The sequence below is a fragment of the Anomaloglossus baeobatrachus genome, chromosome 1 (assembly GCF_048569485.1).
Source record: "Anomaloglossus baeobatrachus isolate aAnoBae1 chromosome 1, aAnoBae1.hap1, whole genome shotgun sequence".
NCBI lineage: Eukaryota > Metazoa > Chordata > Amphibia > Anura > Aromobatidae > Anomaloglossus > Anomaloglossus baeobatrachus.
The window spans coordinates 751,719,391-751,743,903 of NC_134353.1; the positions used below are offsets into that span (position 1 = coordinate 751,719,391).

Here is a 24,513-nt window from a genome sequence, read left to right on the forward strand (position 1 = left end):
AAGCAGGTAAAAAGCAGGTAAAAAGCAACGTGCGCACATACCCTAAAGCCAGCTTTACACCTTACAATTAGGTGTGCGATCTCGTATGCGATGTGACACGCCCAGGTCGCATATGCGATTTAATGAGATCGCACGTAGGTCGTTTATTTGCTGTCACACGTGCGTTAGTAGTCTTTTTGTAATTGATCAATATTGTGTGCGATCTTTTAGATCATGTGTTTTCTGACGTATGCATTGTGCACCCTTTTTTTTAAATTAAATTACAACCATCAATTGACGCAATTACGTTATTTTTTTGTTTTATAAAATACACCAGAACTATGTGCGTTGCATTCAAGACTATTAAAGGCTTGCAATGCATGTTTAATCTGGCCACTATAAAAATATCGCACGAGCGTTAAAATTGCAAATTGTTTTTTGTTTTTTTTTTCCCTTTAATTGTCATTCTTGTTTTTGTAACTTGCTAGGTAATGGCTTGATTTTGATAATGTTTATGAATCATGGCAGTGTTTCAAGGCATTGCAGGATGCCATTTAAAGAGAGATTAAGCCGTAACGCAAGTGCGATTATTTAAATGTATGGGGATGGGCGTAAAAACTTCACGTTCAACAACACACCCGCACAGCTTCTGACATATAAAAGTTGGATTTGCAAAACCGTATGATGATTGTCACACGTTTCAATTGACTATGTTCGTACAACAAAACGTCCAATGTATGAGGAATAAACGACGTGTATGCGATCACCGTATTTGCGTTCAATCTTGATCGCACATAGGTGTCACACGCAAATACGTCACGAACGATGCCGGATGTGCGTCACTTACAACTTGACCCCGACGACGGATTGAAAGATCTATTGAAGCGTGTAAAGCAGGCTTAAGACCTGCAAATTGAGTTTTTTGCAGCAAGCATGTGAACTTCTCTGTAAGGCTACTTTCACACTTGCATTGAATGTCTTCCGTTGCTATCCGCAGCCTTGAGGAAATACAGTAACCGTTGCAGAAAACTGTTTTATTCCTTATAGACTTCTATTAGCTACGGATAGCAACGGATGGTCTTGCGTTGCATCCGCCCCGCGGTGCATCAGTCCACCTCAAAAGCAGATGGACCTGTGCATTATGATGAACTACTGAGTTGAACAAATCACTGATATCACCACAATTAAATCTAATAATCCATCAAGTCAGTGATTTTTGAGCTACTGAGTTGCAAAGGGACCATATATTGTTCTTGCACAGTGGCTATCTTCTGTCTGTATCCACCAGTGGTATGTGAATACAGTATGGGGAGCCAATGGGGGTTGGGTGCTCACACATTATGGGGAGCAAGGGAGGGGATGGATGCAGACAGTGTGGAGAGTGAGGGGGATGGGTGCAAATGCAGTAGAGAGGATGTATGAGGCGCGAGGAGGGGATGTATGCATACACAGTAAGTGGATCAAGGACAATGTGATGGGTGTGGACACAGTATGAGGAATGGGGGGGTGAGGAGATAGTATAGATAGACAGGGGGGTAAGAATGTGAGGAGACAATAGGATTAGCCACGGGATGTGAGAGAAGACAGTATGACGGAGGGGAGAAATGTGAGAAGAGACTATTGAGGAGAATAGTGTATGGAAATTGTATGGACTGAGAAAAGTGTGAGGGGGCACAGAATAGAGACTGAGTAGTGTGGGAGGTCTGGCAGTGTAGAAAGGCAGAAGAATGGGGGGACAGTGTGAGGGCACAGCCTGGAGGGGACAGCATGCTGAGGAGGGAGTGTGTGATAATAGGGCACAGTATAAAGACTGTGCCCTCTAGGGGGGACACAGTGTGAGAGGACATTGTAAAGAGGGGACCCAATAAAAAGAGAGAGCAGAGTGGAGGCCAAGTACCATAAGAAGGATAGTGTGTAGGTCATATTTGGTGCAGTGAGGGGCAATTATTTTATTCACCGGCACAGCGCAAGAGCAATATTATATCATTCAATTTTAATGGGCTTCGTGTCGGGATGTGCTACAGAAGACCGGAATAGATGAAAGTCTGCAGAGACAAGCTCTGGATGTGAAAAGTTATGATGGCGTCTGAACATGATGAAGAAAGGTAAAAGAACATTCCGATCAGCGATAAAGTCATCTATAAGGTACTTGGATGTAAATGAATATTTGTGATACTGACTTATTCTAATCAGTACTGTTGTTCCTGTATGGTGTGCAGTCCATTTATGACTGTTAACAACAAATACCAGTATCTTCTTATCATTGTTAAATACATACTTGGAATTGTACGTTCATGTGATACAAATGTATATGGGTATAACATGACATTACAATTTATGTACCATGTACTGATGGTGGCTCTGATGATGTGTTCATGTACTGATGGTGGTTCTAGACTAGTAATGTATTTCTGTATAGATGAAAGTAATGCTGTCTTTCTGTACTGATGGGGTTCTATTGATGTATTTTGGCACTGCTAGTGGTTCTGGTGATGTATTTCTGTACTTATGGTGGTTCTGGTGATGTGTTTATGTACTGATGAGGGTTCTAGTGATGTATTCCTGTGCTGCTGGTGGTTCTGGTGATGTATTTCTGTATTGATGAAAGCAGTGATGCTATGTTTATCTACTGATAGGTTTCTACTAATGTATTTCAATACTATTAGTGGTTCTGGTGTTGTGTTTCTGTGATTCTGGTTGTTCTGGTATTTCTGTTCTGATGAGGGTTGTGATGCTGTTTTTCTGTACTGATGGGGTCTCAAGTGATGTATTTCTTTACCACTGGTTGTTCTGCTGATGTGTTCTTGTGCTGTTATTGGTTTTGATCCTGTCAACATGTAACAATACATAACTTGTAAAATTGCATGATACATGGCTTTTTTAATAAAGTGTTGTGCCGCCTTACAAGTTCAAGATTACTATGTTTGTATTCCTGTTAGAGCATTAAAGGGGTTGTCCAAATTTGTGATGAATATCTGTAGTCACTCTCTGTGACTGCAGACTTCTGAATTCTCAGAGTGTGCGCACTGTATGCAGTCAAGATTCTCTGGTGCTGGCAGTTAGAATGAAAGGTCACAAAACCAAATGTATGAGATTTACATACATGCGGTTAATCTCGTGCAATACGAGGTAAGACACATCTAGTCAAAACATGGCAGGAAGTATGCCAATTGCATACTCGTGCTCACAACAACATCCACTCTTGCCTCCAGCTCGGGAGAATCTGGAAAGTGTGTAGTGCGTTCGCTGTGAGAATTCTGAAGTCATCTAGAATTACTGCAGATTTTCATCACACATCTGGACAACTCCTTGAATTATAAAATTAAGCACTGTAGCATGCCCAATCACAGTGTGTTATATACTCACTGTCAGGACTCAGCTGGTTCCAGCAGTTATCACATAGTAACTCCACTCATATGTGATTTTCATACAGTCACGTGACAACTAGTTTTTTTTGCTTCTCTCAATGTAGCAGGAGCTTTAGTTTTCCACTGAACATTGAGAAAATTAAGAAGAGCGGCTTATTGGCACATGACTGTAAGGGGTACTTTGCACACTACGACATCGCAAGCCGATGCTTGTGATGCCGAGCGTGATAGTCCCCGCCCCCGTCGCATCAGCGATATCTTGTGATTGCTGCCGTAGTGAACATTATCACTACGGCAGCTTCACATGCACTCACCTGCCCTGCGACGTCGCTCTGGCCGGCGAACCGCCTCCTTACTAAGGGGGTGGGTCGTGAGGCGTCACAGCGACGTCACATGGCAGGCGGTCAATAGAAGCGGAGGGGAGGAGATGAGCGGGACGTAAACATCCCGCCCACCTCCGTCCTTCTGCATAGCCGGCGTGAGCCGCGGTGACGCAGGTAGGAGATGTTCCCCGCTCCTGCGGCTTCTCACACAGCGATGTGTGCTGCCGCAGGAACGAGGAACAACATTGTACCGTCGCTGCAGCTACACTATAGAAAGGTTGGACACTACACTGATGATACGATTACGACGCTTTTGCGCTCGTTAGTCATATCATAAAGGATTTACACACTACGATATCGACAGCGACGCCGGATGTGCGTCACTTTCGATTTGACCCCACCAACATCGCACCTGCGATATCGTAGTGTGCAAAATACCCCTAAGTGTGCAAACTGCATATAAATAATCAGTCACTTGACAACAACTCAAACCGCATGGGGGTGCCAAATTGAATTGTTGCCCAGGGTGCTGGAAAACAAAGATCCATCTTTGTGGTCACTGGTTACTATACGGTGAGCGGCAGATGTGATCACTCGCTGGAATTTCAATTGACAACCTGTTCTACACAAATTTAAGAGGGTGACAGGAGCTGGTTAGGGGATAGGTTGGGATGTCGTTTGGGTGGTTCACCATTAGAGGGCACAGGGTCTCCATAGTTGGATGCAGGAGGGGAAGGTTCAGGTTAGCAGAGTGGGGAGGGCACGAGTTAGAGGAAGAGAGAAGGAAGGAGATCAAAGAGGAGAGTAGTGGAGACAAGGAAGCAAGCAGGAGGCTGCAGAGCTATACTGGAGTGGAGGATAGTCGGGTCCTGATGGAAAGAAGGTCGCCCTGTTGTTTGAAGACTGAAAGTATGTTGCTGAGGTTCCCCGGGAAGAGGGAAGTCAGCATGGCCAGAGCACCCATATTCGCAGGGAAAGGGATCGGGAAACCAGGAGGCTGATGGAAAGCTCTGGCAGCCGGAATAGTAAGGCTACTTTCACATCAGTGTTTTTTTTAACTGCGGCACAAATGGATTTTTGCCGCAAAGCCGAATCCATTACAAATGCGTTGTCATTTCAATGCATTTGCAATGGAATTGCGGCAATATGCGGTCACATGCGGTTGCATGCACACACACTGGATCCGTTGCTTTGCGGTATTTTACCTTTTTTCAAAAACGCTACTTGCAGCGTTTTTGTCCTCGGGCAAAATACTGCATCTCAATGGATCCATTAGATTGCGGCGGTAGCTGCAATGTATTTCAATGGACGCTGGATCCTGCTATATCGGCAGTCGCCATATCCTGATAGACAGGATCCTCTTTTCTGTACTGAGCATGCCCAGAAAGCAGCCTTGCATGGTCAGTACAGAAAACTCTCTCTCTGGAAGGTTTCAGACGTCCTTGTTTTATCAGGTACAAGCCACATGCATGGTTATGGTTATACGTGTGACAGTATCGGAGAAAACATGGGTCTTTGAAATAAAAAAATGTTCCAGGTCCTCACTGCACACACAGACACACACACACACACATGTGAGCACATATACACACATATGTATACACACATAGCAGACACACATGGATAAACTGAGCACATGCACACACATAGCGCACATGCATGTATACACTGAACACAGACATACACATATGTCTTCACACACACACACACACACACACTGCTCAATACTCACCAGTCCCCAGCGATGCGGTCCCCGGCACTGAAGTCCCCAGCAATGCTTCTGCTTCCAGCTCTTCAGTGCAGTGAATATTCAGTAAGTATTATGAGCGGTGGACAGGAGCTGGAGGCAGCAGACGGATGTCTGAAACCAGCCTCTCTTTCTCACACACACAGAAGAACAGGATCGTGGAGGGATGAGAGGGAGTAATAAAGATGGAGTGTCTAAGTGTGTCTGTGTATTTATTTCTAATAAAGTATTTTTCTCTGTGTGATGTCTTTTTTAACCCTTTATTGGAAATTCTTAGTGGCCAGGTCAAACTTGGCCTGACATTAAGAATCTTGGGCTTTATATCAGCTGGTGAAAGAAAGCTGGTATTAACCGCTTATTACCCAGCCTGCCACCCGGAAGAGTTGGATACAGCATCAGAAGATGGCGCTTCTATGAAAGCGCCATTTTCTGGGGCGGCTGCGGACTGAAATTCGCAGTGGGGGGGGGCAGAAAGCCTGGGCCACCCTGTGCTGGAGATTCCAATCCCCAGCTGTCTAGTTGTACTCGGCTGGACACAAAAATTGGGCGAAGCCGACGTCAATTTTTTTTTAATTATATCATGAAATTCATGACTTAAGGCTGTTTTACACACTGCGATATCGGTCCCTAGCAAATCGCTGCCCGTGCCGCACAACATCGCCCAGACCCGTCACACATACTTACCTGCCCGGCGACGTCGCTGTGACTGGCGAACGGCCTCCTTTCTAAGGGGGCGGTCCGTGCGGCGTCACAGCGACGTCACTGAGCGGCCGCCCAATAGAAGCGGAGGGGCGGAGATGAGCGGGACGTAACATCCCGCCCACCTCCTTCCTTCCGCATAGCGGCCGGGAGGCAGGTAAGGAGAGCTTCCTCGTTCCTGCGGTGTCACATGGAGTGATGTGTGCTGCCGCAGGAACGAGGAACAACCTCGTTACTGCTGCAGTAACGATTTTTGAGAATGGACCCCCATGTCACCGATGAGCGATTTTGCACGTTTTTGCAACGATGAAAATCGCTAATCGGTGTCACACGCAACGGCATCGCTAATGCCGGATGTGCGTCACCAATTCTGTGTCCCCTGCATTCATCACAGCGTGTGTGGGCTGTGAGGTCAGCTGAGTTCGGAAGGCACTGGAGTCAGCTGATCTGAATTCAGTTGAACTCCAGCCCACACACTCTGAGATGGATGCAGCGGGACACAGAACAAGTAATCGGCTTACACTGGAGTCAGCTGATCTGATTACTTGTTCTGCTGGCTATGAGGTCAGGAGTTCAGCTGAGTTCAGATCAGCTGACTCCAGTGGCGGCCGACCCCAGCTGACCTAACAGCCCGCACACACTGCGATGGATGCAGCGGGACACAGAACAAGTAATTGGCCGGCACTGGAGTCTGATCTGAACTCAGCTGAACTCCTGATAACTGCAGTCCGCACACAGTCACACGTGATCGGCAGAAGGCAGTGACTGCTGTTAACCTGCATCCATCGCAGCGTGTGCGGGCTGTGATATCAGGAGTTCAGCTGACTCCAGTGCCGGCCGATAAATTCTGTGTCCCGCTGCAGAAGGATCCGGTAAAATAACAATTGCAGTTGAATGTGTTGCACATTGAAACGACAGGATCTGGTCATATGCAGTTTGCGTTTTTTTGTCTACAGGGAAAAAAACGCTGATGTGAAAATAGCCTAAGGGCAGCTTTGCACGTTGCAACATCGCACATGCGATGTCAGTGGGGTCAAATCGAAAGTGACGCACTTCCGGCGTCACTTTCGAGATCGTAGTGTGTAAATGCTAGAGGATACGATTAACGAGTGCAAAAGCGTCGTTATCGTATCATCGTTGCAGGCTCCGACTTTTTCATAATTATGCTGCAGCGATAGGTACGATGTAGTTCCTCGCTCCTGCGGCTGCACACATCGCTGTGTATAACGCTGCAGGAGCGAGGAACTTCACCTTACCTGCCGCCGGCGGCTATGCGGAAGGAAGGAGGTGGGCGGGATGTTTACATCCTGCTCATCTCCACCCCTCCGCCGCTATTGGCCGCCTGCCGTGTGACGTCGCCTTCCTAAGGGGGCGGGTCGCCGGCCAGAGCGACGGTCGCAGGGCAGGTGAGTGCATGTGAAGCTGGCGTAGCGATAATTTTCGCTACGCCAGCTATCACAAGATATCGTACCTGCGACGGGGGCGGGGACTATCGCGTGCGAAATCGCAGCATCAGCTTGCGATGTCGCAACGTGCAAAGCCCGCCTAAGAGTAGCAAGAAGATGTATATGCTTGGGTAGGAAGAAGTGCCCTGCTATGGAGGAGGACGAAGTTTATCACCTAAATAAAGAGAAGTTGTTGGATAGAATTACAGTCTGTATCTCTTTTAATGGAACTGAAGCCTGACTCAGAGGTAAACAGTAGAGATGAGCGAACCGGCCGTGGTTCGGCTAGAGTTCGGTTCGTCGAACGGAGGTCTCGTTCGAGTTCAGTTCGGCGAACGTTCAACGAACGTTCGACGAACCGAACTCGAACCAATAGGATATAATGGGAGGCAATCACAAACATATAAAAACGCATTATAAATGTACACATACAGTTAATAAACATTGCCATAACACTTACCGGTCCCCGCGATCCCTCCTGCACTCTGTCTCCTGTCGCTATTCCATCCGATGATCGCTGAATCCTCCCGGTGACCAGCACTGCCAGCAGTGATGCAGGACCTATTGTGACGTCAAAATAGCCATGTGACCAGTCACGTGGCTATTATCTCATTGGCTACAGACTGGTCACATGACTATGACGCATCATGTAGGACCTGTCATTGCACTCTCCGGTACACGGTGCATATTTGTGTATCGCCGTGTACCGGCGACATGCTCTAGCACACGGTCGACTCCCCGTTCCGTTAGGGACCGGCTGACACAGCCGGTCATTAACGGAGATCACCGTTGCCATAGCAACGCAGTTAGCGGTGACGTGACCGCTAACCGTGGCTCCGGGAGCACCGTTGCTATGGTAACGCGTCTGTCAGCGTTACCGCTGACATCCAGCAGCACTGATCACTCACGGAGTGAAGGCTGCACGCTGCTTCCCGTGCAGCGTCTTCCCCCATGCAGCAGCGATGGAGCAGAGCTGCATTTGTTGAACAAGAAAGACAGAAGACCATGGATCGTGGAGGGCTGACAGGGGGTAATAAAGATGGAGTCTCTAATGTGTCTGTGTATTTATTTCTATTAAAGTATTTTTTCTCTGTGTGGTGTCTTTTTTTTAACCCTTTATTGGAGATTCTTAATGGCCGGGTCAAACGTGCCTGACATTAAGAATCTCTGGCTTAATACTAGCTAGTAAAACAAAGCTAGTATTAACTCATTATTACCCAACAAGCCACCCGGCTTCAGGGCTGCTGGAAGAGTTGGATACAGCGCCAGATGATGGCGCTTCTATGAAAGCGCCATTTTCTGGGGCGGCTGCGGACTGCAATTCGCAGCATAGGCGCCCAGAAACCTCGGGCTAGCCTGTGCTGCGGATTCCAATCCCCAGCTGCCTAGTTGTACCCGGCTGGACACAAAAATGGAACGAAGCCCACGTCATTTGTTTTTTAATTATTTCATGAAATAAGTGAAATAGTTAAAAAAAAACGGGCTTCCCTATATTTTTGGTTCCCAGCCGGGTACAAATAGGCAACTGGGGGTTGGAGGCAGCCCGTGGCTGCCTGCTGTACCTGGATAGCATACAAAAATATTGCGAAGCCCACGTCATTTTTTTGGTGGGCAAAAAACTTCTGCATACAGTCCTGGATGGAGTATGCTGAGCCTTGTAGTTCTGCAGCTGCTGTCTGCTCTTCTCCATACAGACAGACAGCAGCTGCAGAACTACAAGGCTCAGCATACTCCATCCAGGACTGTAAGCAGACGTTTTTTGCCCCCTGAAAAAATTATGTGGGCTTCGCCATATTTTTGTATGCTAGCCAGGTACAGCAGGCAGGTACGGCTGCCCACAACCCCCAGTTGCCTATTTGCACCCGACTGGGAACCAAAAATAAAGGGAAGCCCTTTTTTTATTATTTCATGAATTTCATGAAATAATTAGAAAACAAATGACGTAGGCTTCGCCCTATTTTTGTGTCCAGCCAGGTACAACTAGGCAGCTGGGGATTGGAATCCGCAGCACAGGTTGGCCTGAGCTTTCTGGGCCCCACTGCTGCGAATTGCAGTCTGCAGCCGCCTCAGAAAATGGCACTTTCATAGAAGCGCCATCTCCTGGCACTGTATCCAACTCTTCCAGCACCTGCCTGCTATACCTGGCTAGCATACAAAAATATGGCGAAGCTCACATCCTTTTTTTGTAGTTTTTTGGCAAAAAAAATAAAAAATGCTTCCCTGGATTTTCCATTGCCAGTGAAGGTAACACCAAGCAGTGGGGGTTAGCAGCCAGTAGCTGCTTGGATTACCCTTAGCTAGCAATACAAAAAATGCAGCGGGAGCCAAAATATATTTTTTTTAATTATTTATTTAATTAACTAAAAACAAAATGGGCTTCCCTGTATTTTGATTGCTGGACATCACAGTGCTGTAAAAATAAATCTTTAAAAAAAGTGACGTAGCGCTCCGCGGTATTTTTGATTCTCAGCGCAGATAAAGCAGACAGCTATGGGTTGCCACCCCCATCTGCCTTCCGCTACCTTGGCTGGCAATCAAAATACAGCGAAGCCCATTAATTTTTTCTATTTAAAAAATAGTTAAAAAAAAAATGACGTTGGGCCCATTTTTGATAGCCAGCTAGGGTAAAGCAGACGGCTGTAGCCTGAAAACCACAGCTGGCAGCTTTACCGTGGTTGGGGATCCAATGTGGAGGTCCCCTCAGGCTCTTTTTTATAATTATTTTATAAATATTAATAATTACACAATAAAAGTTGGGTCCCCCCCACAAATTGGATCACCAGCCAAGGTAAAGCGGACAGCTGTGGTCTGGTATTCTCAGGGTGGGAAGGTCCATAGTTATTGGGCCTTCACAGCCTAAAAATAGCAGGCCGCAGGCACCCCAGACGTGGCGCATCCACTAGATGCGCCAATCCTGACGCTTCACCCCAGCTCATCCCGTGCCCTGGTGCAGTGGCAAACGGGGTAATAAATGGGGTTGATACTAGCTGTAAGGTCACCTGACATCAAGCCTAGCAGTTTGTGATGTCATGGCGTCTATTAGATACCCAACATCATAAACTGTCAGTACTAACAAAAAAAAAATCGACAAAAGAAAGTTATTTGAAAAAACAGTCCCCAAAACATTTCCTCTTTCACCACTTTATTGTAAGAAAAAAAATAAAGGGGTCCCACGACGACTCTGGACAGTCTAGAATATGGGGGGGAGACACTCAGGGAACGTATCCCCCATTTTTTAGGAGTGCAGACCCTTCATGTGAGGAGTGTGGGTGCAATGAATCTGCACTCACTCTCCCCGGGTCCACAGCAGCAGAGTCCATGTCGTAATGGTTGCTACCAAAGCTGCAATGCCCTGCTCATGAGGTAAGGGCATGCCTAATCAGGAGAACTATTCTACATTTCCAAATATTGGTATTTGCTGATATTATTGCTATTCCACCTACTATATATTGGGGATAGGATCTTGGAGATGGAATACCCCTTTAAGTCCAGTTATCCAGCTGAATGAATACTTAACAACAGAGCTCGCTATTTAGATGTGTTTTCTTGTGGCGTATAACGGACTCTCATGTTTGGTAGTCATTCATCAGGGAAACTATAAAAGCAAATCCCTCCATTTGGAAATGTAGTATATAGCTCTCCTGATCAATTATGTTCCTTACCTCATGAGCAGGGCATTGCAGTAATAATAACAATTTATTCATTTATATAGCGTTATTAATTCCATAGCGCTGTATGTCTTTGGAGAGTGGGAGGAAACCGGAGTACCCGGAAGAAACCCACGCAAACACGGGGAGAACATACAAACTCCTTGCAGATGGTGTCCTTGGTGAGAATTGAACCCAGGACCTCAGCGCTGCAAGACTGCAGTGCTAACCACTGAGCCACCGTGCCGCCCATTTAGCTTACAGATGCATAACCACCACTCACTGTGTCTGAACACAGGAAGCTGAGCTGACAGCCGCTCTGTGCATGCGGCAGAGTCTATTGTGAAGGAGAGGGCCGTGGGAGGATCAACGCTGCACAGGTACCGTGGGACACCGGGGAGCACCGGTGGGGTTATAGGGGGTGACCTGGCAGGGCCTGGGGAGGAGTTTTCTGTCGCATGTGTCATGGCACATGCGACAGAAATCAGAGGAGTAGGGTGAATGCGGCCGACGCGCTACTGTGCGCGCGGCCATCTTGGATTTCTGGGAGGGCATCAGGGGGGGCACTTTGGCGACACCGGGGGACCGGAGGGGACCGGGGAGGAGATTTATCATGTTTGTTCATGCCAGATGGGAGATAAATAATTTTTTACCGGCGCTGTCATTTACTGTAACGTGATCATCGGTGTACGGTGTATACCTGTGATCACGTGAGCGGGGACCGGAAAAACCGTCCTGAATCATGATCTCCAGGGTCTCAGATAGCCCTGAAACCCCGGAGATTTTCTGACGCTGGGGGGCGTTATTCACTTATTTCTGCCTGCTGTTTATAAACGGCAGATCAGAATAAGGCTATATTAACACGACCGATCCATTTTTGCGGTCTGCAAAAAACAGTCAGTTTTTTTTCACGGGTGCATCCGTGTGGCATCCGTTTCCGTTCCGTAGACGGTCCATATGTCATCTGTTTGTCATCCGCGTGCCTTCCGTTTTTTTTGTGTACTGCAAAAAAACTGAAGGAGGGTAAATGCATAAATTTACCCAGGATCCATAGCTTCATCCTACATGAGGCGGTCACCTGTTCACTCCAGTGCCATTTTCTACTGCTTTTCACAGCGTAGAGCGCTCTGGTGATTTTCTTGTGCTTGTGCACTTCATATCAGTCTTTTCTGTCATTATAATGGCAGAAAGACACATAATGTCCCACTCTCCTGCATTTTGTAATTTTGCACCCTTTAGTGCCTTTCATGTGGCACTAAGGGGTGCTTAGCTTTGTATTTAGCCAAAAAAATGGAAAAAAAAATGACGTAGGGTTCCCCCTATTTTTGTAGCCAGCTAGGGTAAAGCAGACGGCTGCAGCCTGCAGACCACAGCTGGCAACCTCACCTTGGCTGGTAATCCAAAACTGAGGGCACCCCACGCTGTTATTTTAAATTAAATAAATAATTTAAAAAAAAAACACGTAGGGGTCCCCCCAAAATTGGATCACCAGCCAAGGTAAAGCAGACAGCTGGGGTCTGATATTCTCAGACTAGGGAGGTCCATGGTTATTGGACTTTCCCCAGCCTAAAAATAGCAGGCCGCAGCCGCCCCAGAAGTGGCGCATCCATTAGATGTGCCAATCCTGGTGCTTCGCCCCAGCTCATCCCGCGCCCTGGTGCGGTGGCAAACGGGGTAATATATGGGGTTAATACCAGATGTGTAATGTCACCTGGCATCAAGCCCTGGGGTTGGTGAGGTCAGGCGTCTATCAGATACCCGACATCACCAACCCAGTCAGTAATAAAAAAAAATAGACGACAAACACATTTTTATTTGAAAAAACACTCCCCAATACATTCCCTCTTTAACCAATTTATTAGAAAGAAAAACAAATCCAGGTCTGGTGTAATTCAAGGGGTTGCCATGACGATCCACACTGTCCCAGTCAATGAAGAGCAGGATGTTCCCTATTGGCTGGGAGAGCAGTGCAGTGACCTGAGCTAACATCAATGGGTCAGCCCAGGTCACTGCAGGGGATGACAAGTGCTGCTGTCAGCGAGGTACATTACCTGCGCTGATCTCCTGCACTGCTGACAGCACCTGTCACTGAGTTCAATGACCGCCACCTTCACAGCCAAGTATCGCGAGCGGCCCGTGACGTGATGTGACAAGCGGCAGCCATGGAGGACAGTAACAGTGCTGAGGTCGGGACTTCATCACCGCAAGTAAGCCGAGCGGGACCATGTGTGCAGTGCAGGTGGGCGGAGCCATGTGTGCTGGCGGCGGAGTGCGAAGTGGGTGGCGCTGAGGACGTCAGTGTCGTGGACTGCTTGGCTGGGGACAGGTGAGTGTGAGTGTGTGTGTGTGTATATATGTGTGTGTGTATGTGTGTGTGTGTGTGTGTGTGTGTGTACATGCCGTGTGCAGGAGGGGGCGGAGTGAGCTGAGCGGGGAAGTGTGGGCTTCCTGCACGTAACTAGGATAAACATTGGGTTACTAACCAAAGCGCTTTGCTTGGATACCCGATGTTTATCTTGGTTACCAGCTTCTGGCAGGCTGCCAGCGATGGCTCCTGCACACTGTAGCTGTAAAAAGCCCTGCTTTTTGGTGCTAGAACCGTTCTCGAACGTATCTAGAACTATCGAGCTTTAGCAAAAAGCTCGAGTTCTAGTTCGATCTAGAACAGCCCCCAAAATCACTCGAGCCGAACTGGAGAACCTCGAACCGCGCTCAACTCTAGTAAACAGTACTACCCTTCTGAGAGTCGGCATCCTCCTACCATCCCTACAGACATTACCTCTTTTCATGAAGCGGACCAGCCAGAGGTTACACGACTACTACCCCCATCCTCGGCGGGGCCTCCGGTGGTTCCTTCACATACATGCTGCAGTGCAGGCTCTCAAAGCGCCGGGAGGTGATTACAGCTGCAAGTACTGTGTAGTTAGTGATGACTGAAACAGCCCCTGGAACCGACCTTATGACTGCAACCAAGGAGCTGTAGGGTGAATAAAAGTTAATTTTCTCCCTGAAGTTCCTCTACTAATAAGACTATCAGGCAGGATTTTAACACCATTTGCCCAAAGATTCCCACTATCTGCAGGTAAATAGCGTTTTGGGGCATAACAGTTTGATCATATTGAACATAAAAAAATCTGTTTCTCTTTTTCTCATAAAAGGACTATTCCGTCTTATAAAGTTTATGACTAAGCGATGCCATCAATATACATTCAGCAGGGATCTGAATTTTGGAATTCCCATAGATTCGGAGAATGGAGGAGGTGCAGCATACTGGACTGGTCTAAAACTAAAGGCTGCTTTACACCAGACAATCTATCGTGCGATAGATCGTCAGGGTCACGGTTTTTGTGACGCACATCCGGCATCGCTGGCGATGCCGGCCTGTGTGACACCTCCTAGCGACGCAGTATCGCTCACAGATCTTGAGTCATGTACTGCTCGCTAGGTTCCATAATATCGTTTAATTTAGTTGTTCATCGTTTCCGTGGTAGCACACGCCGCTCCGTCTGACACCACGGGAACGATGAACAGCAGCTCAACTGCGTCACGCGGCCGCCGCCGGCTATGTGAAGGAAGGAGGTGGGCGGGATGTTTACGTCCCGCTCATCTCCGCCCCTCCGCTTCCATTGGCCGGCGGTCGTGTGACGTCGCTGTGACGCCGAACGTCCCTCCCACTCCAGCGAGGTCGTCCGGAAGGTAAGTATGTGTGACGGGGGTTACCGACTTTGTGCGCCACGGGCAGCGATTTTCCCGAGACGCAAAAAGGACGGGGGCGGGTACGATCGATTGTGAAATTGCACAAACGGTCGTACCGTGTAAAGCAGCCTTAAGGGCCGCCAAGGCCAGAAACGCATAAGACTTTTTTTTATTACCCCCTACATGTTCATCTAACCTATGTTGTTTTTAGTTTTTTTCTGAAATAAAAGTGGAATTTTAATTATTTACCTCGGACGTGCTGCTGGATTCTATTCCCTCCACCCTGTTGCTACTCCCTCCTGAACACGGAGCCTACCTCCTTGCACCGTCTCGAGCTGTGAAACCAAGGACATTCATTCGGGTGAGCTGAAAAAATCTCTTTTTGGACCCTGGTCGCCCTGTTTACTTAAATTGGGTAGAATTGCAGTTCCTTGCACAGTGAATGCATTGAAAACTGCTGTACATGGATAAAACATTGGAAAGAACACCATGCTGTATCCTCTTCACTCTAGGGATTTTGGGGTTTTGTTTTCAGAGTTTGCATTGCATATCCTAGAACTATGGCATCAATCTATAGGATGTGACTACCCCTTTTTTAAGTAGATACAGCAATATTGGGGAGGTACTGCACTACTAGAGTATAAGCTTGGAACTTGGTCAAGAAATATGTACATACAGAGCTTATATAATCCCCGGAGATGCAGCTAATACTCTGGAGTGCATTCACCCCTTCGCAATAATATAAGGAATTTTCCAGAAACAGAGCACAAATAATCATATATACACTCCTTGTCTTTGAAATTGCAACACCAAGAAGGACAAGCCATGAAAGTATGAAAATCACAGAATGAATAGGCAAGTACGGTAAATGATGGGAAAATAGAAACAAAATGTTCAAAACCTCTCGATTTGTTCAGTATAAAGTATGAGCGCCATGTGCTGAAATACATATACACATCGTCCTTGGCTGCAATCAGTGAGATTGTTAATCCCTTCACGACATCCGCCATACATGTACGCCACATGTCGGAATCGGGTGCATGAAGTGAGCTCACAGGGTGATATCACCCCATACCTGGCAATTAATGGCTGTGTGTTACAGTCAGGGCCTGCCACTAACAATCGCTGGTGCAGTGGAGCTCTGCTCGCGATTGTTAACCAGTTAAATCCCACTTTCAAATTCTGACAGCAGGATTTAATGCATTGGCATAGAGGGGCACCATTTTAAACACCTATCAGTGCACACTTGACATGATCGTGGGTCGTCGATGGGTTGCTATGATAGCAGAGGGTGTGGTGAAGACCTCCATGCTTGTCATAGCAGTGCTCCTTTGAAACCCAGTCTGTGGCTGAAATTCATAGGAGACTGTGTATTCTGTTATATACAACAATGATTTGGCATTGCTGTATGTAGCACAAGCGATCAGACGATCGTAGGTTATACTCCCGTAAGGGGACTATTAAAAGCCGTGAAAAGTAAAAAAAAAGTTTTAAAAAATATGAAAAAAATATAAAAGTTCAAATCACTTCCTTTTACCCAATTAAAAATAAACATAATAAAAAAAATAAAAAAAAATACACATGGTAGTACTGCGTTCAGAAACCTCCGATCTATCAAAATTTAAAAATAATTAGCAAGATCGTTAGACACAGAAAATAGAAGAACACAAAAATTATGTTTTGTTGGTTGCTGCAATGCCACAAAAAATGCTGTAACAAGTGATCAAAACATCATATATCCCAAAATGGTATTAATAAAAATGTTGTCTCGCCAAACATAAAAAATGCCATTGTGCACCTTGGTCAATTGAATAATTAAAACGTTACGGAGCTTGGAAAATGGTGACAAAACGTCCTACAAAATTTTGCAAACTTCTGTTTTTTTCACCACTTAAACAGTTAAAAATACCTGGACATGTTTGGTACCGCTGTAATCTGATAAGAAGAATCATATTGCGAGGTAATTTTTACCACTGAATGTACACCGTAAAAATAAATTCCTAAAAACCATGTAAGAATTGTGTTTTTTTCACAATTTCTCCACACTTAGAACTTTTCCCACATTTTACAGTATGCTATTTGGTAAAATAAATGGGGTCGTTCAAAAGTACATCTCGTCCTCCAAAAAACAAGCCCTCATATGTCTGTGTGCAGAGAAAAATGAAAAAAAATTATGGCTCTGGGAAGACGGGAAGTAAAAACAATGAAAACACAAAGAAATTGGCCCCTTCGTGAAGGGGTTACTGGTTGCCTGAAGAAAGTTCTGTGAAACTGCATGTACTTGGGAACGCAAATTATCAAGGCCATGGTAGCACATTTAGGCCATGCAGGCTGCTCATAGTAACACAAGCAATATGTGGCTCGGCATTGCATTGTTGAAATGTAGATCCTAGAATGCTTTAGAGAAATGGCAAATACTACTGATCCCATGACCAATTAGATGTAACACTGAGCTTTTAATGTACCTGGAATGAAGACTAGAGGGGTCAAGGTACCGTCAATTATCTCATCTCACCATAATTCCTGGAGAAGGAATGAAGGGACACTCTTTCATGAAGAATTCTTCATGGCGTTTCCCATGTAGTCTCCAGCTATCGTTGCGTCCAATGCAAAAGCGGGACTCATCAACGAAGCTGCTAGACCCCCATTTAAGTGTCAATTTCCTTCTTGCTCTGCACTATGATAACTTTTGATAGCGGTGACATGAGGTCAATAGAACAACACCTGGACACCTGCCTTGTAATCTCATGCAAACATCTTCCAATGGTTAGTCTGGAGGCCTTAGGCTTAATATGTGATGTCCAATTTTACATACCAGTGGTACGGTCATTACTCCAAATTGACCCATGAGCCATTTTTCAACACAACACCACATCACTGTTGTTCTTGTTACCATAAGCACCTTGTGTAGCCTTAACATACTACCATGTCTTGCATAATTTCCTGACTTATCACCTATTGTAATTGAATGTATTTCTGTGTGTGGTACTTGATATTGAAGAAATCGAGATGTTTTGAAAATATTGTTCCCTTTTCTCTATCATTTGCATATCATTAACATGTCTATCCATCTTGTGATTTCCATAATTACGCAATTTTTCCTTCTCGGTGTTTCATTTTCAGTGTTAAGCAGTGTAGTTGTAATTTAGATAAGTAACAAATGTAAGAACAATAATGAGGCTGAGAGTTTATATTGCAGGGTAAAAATTATTTTAGTTAGAATCTATGAACTAGTGATGATTTTGCCAAGAGTTTTTTATAGCCTTTTCTTTAAATCGAGCCTTTGAAACCTCCAGAGGTAGTTCTTAGGAACAATCAGACATCTGACCTTATTGTTTCTTTAAAGGGAACCTGTCGCCAGATTTTTGAGTTATAAACTAAAACTAGCACCTTAAGCAGTGCCTGTATTGCATTCTCTAAAGGTGCGTATTATTCCTGACTACCCCTGTAGACCCCACAAATACCTTGATAAAATATTCTGCTAATCCTTCGGTCTGGTCCGATGGGCTTTCTATTTTGCAACTCCTGTCCCTCCTTTTAGCGCTGATCACCATCCTCCTTTGATGACTGACGTAGATGACGCCGGAGGCGTCATCCACGTAGCCGGGCAAAATCTCCCTCTTGTGCAGATTTTGCCTGGCTACGTGGACAGCATTGGATGCATAATCCACGGCAATCATTAAAGAAGGACGGCGATCAGCACCAAAAGGAGAGACAGGAGTCGCAAAATAAGAAGCCCATTGGACCGTACCCAAGGATTAGCAGGAGATTTTATAATTTTTTTTTATTAGCATTTTTATTTATTTATTTATTTTAAATGAGATTGGTTACAGTATGGAATGAAAGAAAGTAAAAAGAGTACGTAGAGGATAAAGTAACTAATCAAAAGGACAAGACAATGATCTACCCACATCTGTGCCAGATGATCTTTTGAATTTGATCTTTAAAGATGTAGTGGTGCAGGAAATTTTGTGAATCTTTCAGAATGTTACATATTTCTACTTAAATTTGAACAACTACATCTGATTTCCACACAACTGCAGATAAAGAGAGACAAATCAAACAATGAGTCAAGAATATTAGACTTTGTAATGTTTTAATTGATTAAAATGATTTCACATCTGTGAGTGGTAAAAATATCTGAACCTGTGTATCTGGTGTGACCCCTTATGCAGCAATAACTGCATCTACATTTTTCCTGTAATTGCTGATTACTAGTCCTGCACATCGGTTCGAAGGAATTTTAGGTCATTCCTCCCTACAAAACAGCTTCAACTCTCTAAGGCCTGTTTCAGACGTCAGTGATTCTGGTATGTGCTAGAGTTTATACGTACCAAAATCACTGACATACGCAGACTCATTATAATCAATGGGTCTGCACACACATCAGTGATTTTTCACTGACCGTGTCTCCGTGCGGAGTACACGCGTGTCCGTGATTGCCGCACGGAGACAAGTCTGTTTTTTTCTGGCATCACTGATGTCCCACAGACCATACTATGGTGTGGTCCGTGAAACACATACCAGAAAAAAACGGACATATAAAATAAAAAACATTTTCAACTAACCTTTCCAGCGACTCTCTCTGCAGCCCATGCTCTCTGCAGCTTCCTAGCCGGCTCATGTATATTCATGAATGCAGCCAGAACGACTCGGAAGTAGCTGCAGAGAGCGGTGGGCAGAAGCTGCAGAGACGAGGAGTTCAGCACCATGGAGAGCAGGAACGGGCCAGGTGAGTAATGTCCATGTGCAATCACGGAGTACAGATCACGTATCACGGATTGCACATGGACAAACACCGTGTGCCGTGAATCACGGCACACGGGGGGGGACATAGGCGTTTTTTACATGTCAGTAAAGAATGTCTGTGCCTTTTACTGATGTGTGAAACAGGCCTTATGTGGTTACATTTTCTCATATGAGCTGCTCACTTCAGGTCCTTCCTCAACATTTCTCTAGGATTAGGATTTATGCCATTCCAAAATCTTATCTTTATTGTTTCTTAACTATTCTTTAGTAGAATTAATTATGTGTTTTGGGTCATTGTTTTTGTAGAATTAAATTTGTGCTTTGGGTCATTGTCTTGTTGCATGAGCCCCATTCTCTTGAGATCCAGCACATGGACAGGTGTCCTTAAATTTTCCTTTCAAATTTTCTGGTAGAATTTAGAATTATTTATTCCATCAATGATGGTTATCTATCATAGCATGCTATGAGTAAGAGCCCTTGTTCGGCTTGAAACGCGTAAGACGCAATGATTTTAATTATTTGTACTTTTGTACACCAATAAAACTGATTTTGATTTTATCAAGTCCGTAAATATCGTGGAATTTGAATAATATATCTTCAAGTGCTGGATGAAAACCCCTTTGTTCCAATACTTTTATGTACTTGTTTTAAAATCTGATGTAGTTTTAGGTCAAATTTATTCCAAAATATGAATAATTATGAAGAGTTCACCAACTTTTGTATACCACTGTATGATCACACCTGGCAGGTTTGTTTAAGAAATTTCTGCGACTGAAAATTAATTCCATTCATCTGAATGAGGCTGTTTCTGCAGCAATTATAGAGTTTTGCAATTTCTATTTAAATTAATAACACTGGTTTTCAATTGCAAAAGGTTTGACCAAAAATCTGCCTCACGTTGAGCCTCTGTTGTAGATTCTATTTTTTGACAGAGAAAATAAAATAACACAACAGCAGTGAATACCACAGTACATAGCAGTGAATGACGACCATCATAGCAAAACCCAACACACCCCTTTGTTAGTAAATGGGGTTTGTTGGGTGGTGGCACAAAAGTCAAAACCTCAGAAGTTAACGGAGCCAAAAGGGGGCTTTACACACAGCGACATCACTAGCGATGTCGCTCATGAAAGCACCCGCCCCCGTCGTTTGTGCATCACTGGCAAATAGCTGCCCGTGGCGCACAATATCGCTAGTACCCGTCATACATACTTACCTGCCTAGCGACGTCGCTGTGGCCAGCGAACAGCCTCTTTTCTAAGGGGGTGGTTTGTGCGGCGTTGCAGCGACGTCACACGGCTAATTGAAGCGGAGGGGTGGAGAGCAGCCGCATGGAAGTCAAGCCCACCTCCTTGCTGGAGGACGCAGGTACGGTGTTGTTCGTTTTTCCTGGGGTGTCACATGTAGCGATGTGTGCTGCCTCAGGAACGATGAACAACCTGCGTCCTGCACGAGCAAGGACATTTGGGAAATGGACGTGTTAACAATCAACGATTTGGTGAGTATTTTACATCATTAGCGGTTACTCGTACGTGTCACACGCAACAACGTCACTAACGAGGTCGGATGTGCGTCACGAATTCCGTGACCCCAACGACATCTCGTTAGCCATGTCGTTGCGTGTAACGGGGCCTTAAGTCTTACTAATGTCTTGCTCTAAAATTGGTGTAATTTAAATTTATTACATGTCTGTAAATGTAACCTGTACTGAACTCTCGTCCTGAATTAAACCACCTCTAATATAGACACACAAGGCATTGAAGTTCCCATTTGTTAATTATGCCAATTATAAGTTCTATGAAGAGGTGCATTATCAACTTTTGTATCTTTGCTTACTTCTATGTTTTGTCAGAATAATCAATTTCCTTTGCTGACAACACATATTTAAAACATCAATTGATGCACTCTCTACAGTAAATCTATCATCTGCAGTACAAATCAGAGCAGATTTACCATCTTACGGCAACTACAGATATAACAGCCTGATAACAGGAACAAAAAAATGTTTACCAGGTCACAATCTCCCAGGAAGTCCAGGAACACAGGAAATACACAGCATAAAACTGCAATTACCATAGGCCTTGGGCCATAAATCCTGTTACTACCAAGGACAACATCGTATTATTATATACAAATGCAGAAATTCCTTTTCTTATAGCTATACTATTGGGTAGTAAATGTGATGAACTGTCCATATGGAGTTCTGGGATGTATTTTAGGCCACCGTAATATAGTGGGTTGACCATCATTGGTCTAAACCATCATTGTTACAAACTGTCCAAGATTTCCCAGGAGGTATATTATTGAAAAAAATTGAATGAGCTTCCCTAACTCTGCCAATCATTTTGAGTTGTGTCATTCCATTACATTTGTTGCTTTTGGGGTGCAATATGTGAAATCTCTGCTTGCAGATCAACTGGCCATTTCTTCAAAGTCTTCTCTGCGGGTGTGCGCTCCCAGTCACTGACAATCATAGCTCAGCATCTAAACTTGGACAATATTGGGAAAATGGAGATATACTGTATGTGATTATATGTCTGTGCAGTTACCTTTTGTGGAAGAGAAAAAGTTAGAATACTTCTTCCAATGGCGGCAGATTTCCTTTACAGCTTTATTCTCCGGTTCTATGCATTGAAGCTGCTGTAGTCGGTCTTCTAAACCACGTGCTGCTTCTAGTAATGGCGCTGGGTCTGTATGTATATAGGATATAATGATTTAATGTTTTTACAAATGTATAACTTTATACATAACGCATATACACAAGCCATGCATAACAATGAGAATTATAGAGATTTTAAAAAATATATTTATAAATCAACTCAAGAGGCTAAAGTCTCAATAACATTCTCCACTGCAGCAATATTCAATGCATATAAAAAAATAATTAAAATGTATAAAAACAAAATTAAAAATGAAACATCTTTACATGCAGTCTTGGTATTGTTTTGTGTCTACATGGTTACAGACGAATACTATGTGTTCTTCAAGGGTTTTCTTTTTTTATGGTAGATTGGAGCTCTTACACTATTTGTAATAACATATTTAGATTAAACAATATTAATAAATTTAATGAGACTCAAGATGTCAAATGACTAGATTTTATGTAATGTTACTCATATATGATAGTGAGGAAACTTTACAGTTCTTGCTTCACATTGAATTAAGAGTAACTTGTCAGTCTTTGCTGACGACATCAAACTATGTAGGATATTTAAAACGGACCTTAATAGTGCAATATTAAAAAATAATCTGGATAAGATGTCTGAATCGGCAGATACTTGACAAATGAGATTTAATGTTGATAAATGTAAAGTAATGCACCTAGGACGGAGTAATTCTATAACTGCGTATACATTAAATGGAAGTAAACTCAGGACTACAGAACAGCAGAAGGACTTGGGGATTCTGGTTACAAGTAAGATGAGCAGCAGCACTCAATGTCAGGCAACAGCTGAAAAGCAAACAAGATTTTAGGGTGTATAAAAAGAGAGATTAAATCTCGTGATCCCAACGTATTGTTACCCCTCTATAAGTCACTTGTAAGGCCACATCTGGAATATGGGATCCAGTTTTGGGCTCCACATTTTAAAAAGGACATTCAGAAGCAGACTCAGTTCAAAGGCGGCTAACTAGACTACTACAAGGAATGGAAGGCCTCACATATGATGACAGGTTGGAAAAGTTGGATTTGTTTAGCTTAGAAAAAATACATCTCAGTGGAGACCTCATATATATATATATATATATATATATATATATAAACAAACAGAACATATATATATATATATATATATATATATATGTGTGTGTATATAAAAAAAAAAACGGGACCAGTCGCACACTGTGAAAAACCAAAATAAATTCTACCTAAAAAATATAAGTGGAGGTATAGGGAATATTATAATGGCCATTGTAATACTAGCCCTTTGCTGGGAAAGGAGGGTGCCGTGAAGGGGCGCTGGGCTAGTATTACAAGGGCCATTATAATATTCCAAATACCTCCATATATATATATATATTTTAGGTAGAATTTATTTTGGTTTTTCACATTGTGCGACTGGTCCTTCCGAAGAAAATACTGAGGACCAAGGAGCATTCACTGCGAGTTAAAGAAAGGCAATTCCGGAAGCTAAATAAGAAAGGGTTGTTTACAGTTATTGCAGTTAGATTGTGGAATGCCCTACCACAAGAGGTAGTAATGGAGGACACTACAACAACTTTTATAAAAGGGCTGGATGATTTCCTGAGTACACAGAACATTGTTGATTATAAATGATTTAGTAACAAAATGTATAATTGGTGGAGGAAGGTTGATCTAAATGGACCTAGGGCTTTTATCAACCTATGTAACTATGTAACATGAACATTATCCACTGCTGAGTAAGGGGTGACTATAGTGGGGAAAACATTGTAGGGCAAAACACTTTTGAGAAAGGTTAAGCTATTACATGCTTGGGAAGTATTAAAGTTAATTTACACTATCCTTTTTTAGATCAGATTAAAACACACAGCAAGTGGGATATTGCTTCGGCGAGCTTATAGCTTCACAAAGACTTCATAGTGCCCCGTTCTTGTCTTGTTCATGTCTTGTTCATGCCTTGTTCATGTCTTGTTCATGCCTTGTTCATGCCTTGTTCATGTCTTGTTCATGCCTTGTTCATGCCTTGCTCATGCCTTGTTCATGCCTTTTTCATGTCTTGTTCATGCCTTGTTCATGCCTTGTTCATGTCTTGTTCATGTCTTGTTCATGCATTGTTCATGCCTTGTTCATGTCTTGTTCATGCCTTGTTCATGTCTTGTTCATGCCTTGTTCATGCCTTGTTCATGCCTTGTTCATGTCTTGTTCATGCCTTGTTCATG

The 24,513-nt window shown here is 44.1% G+C and overlaps 1 protein-coding gene across 1 annotated transcript in view; it reads right to left on the reverse strand.

The window, feature by feature from the left end:
* The window catches only part of CUX2 (cut like homeobox 2), a 645,762-nt gene that overhangs the window by 159,935 nt on the left and 461,314 nt on the right, over nucleotides 1-24,513 (reverse strand). The window contains exon 5 of the mRNA XM_075323846.1: nucleotides 22,203-22,343. Coding sequence (XP_075179961.1) covers nucleotides 22,203-22,343 — 141 coding nt within the window. The remainder of the gene's footprint in view (nucleotides 1-22,202; nucleotides 22,344-24,513) is intronic.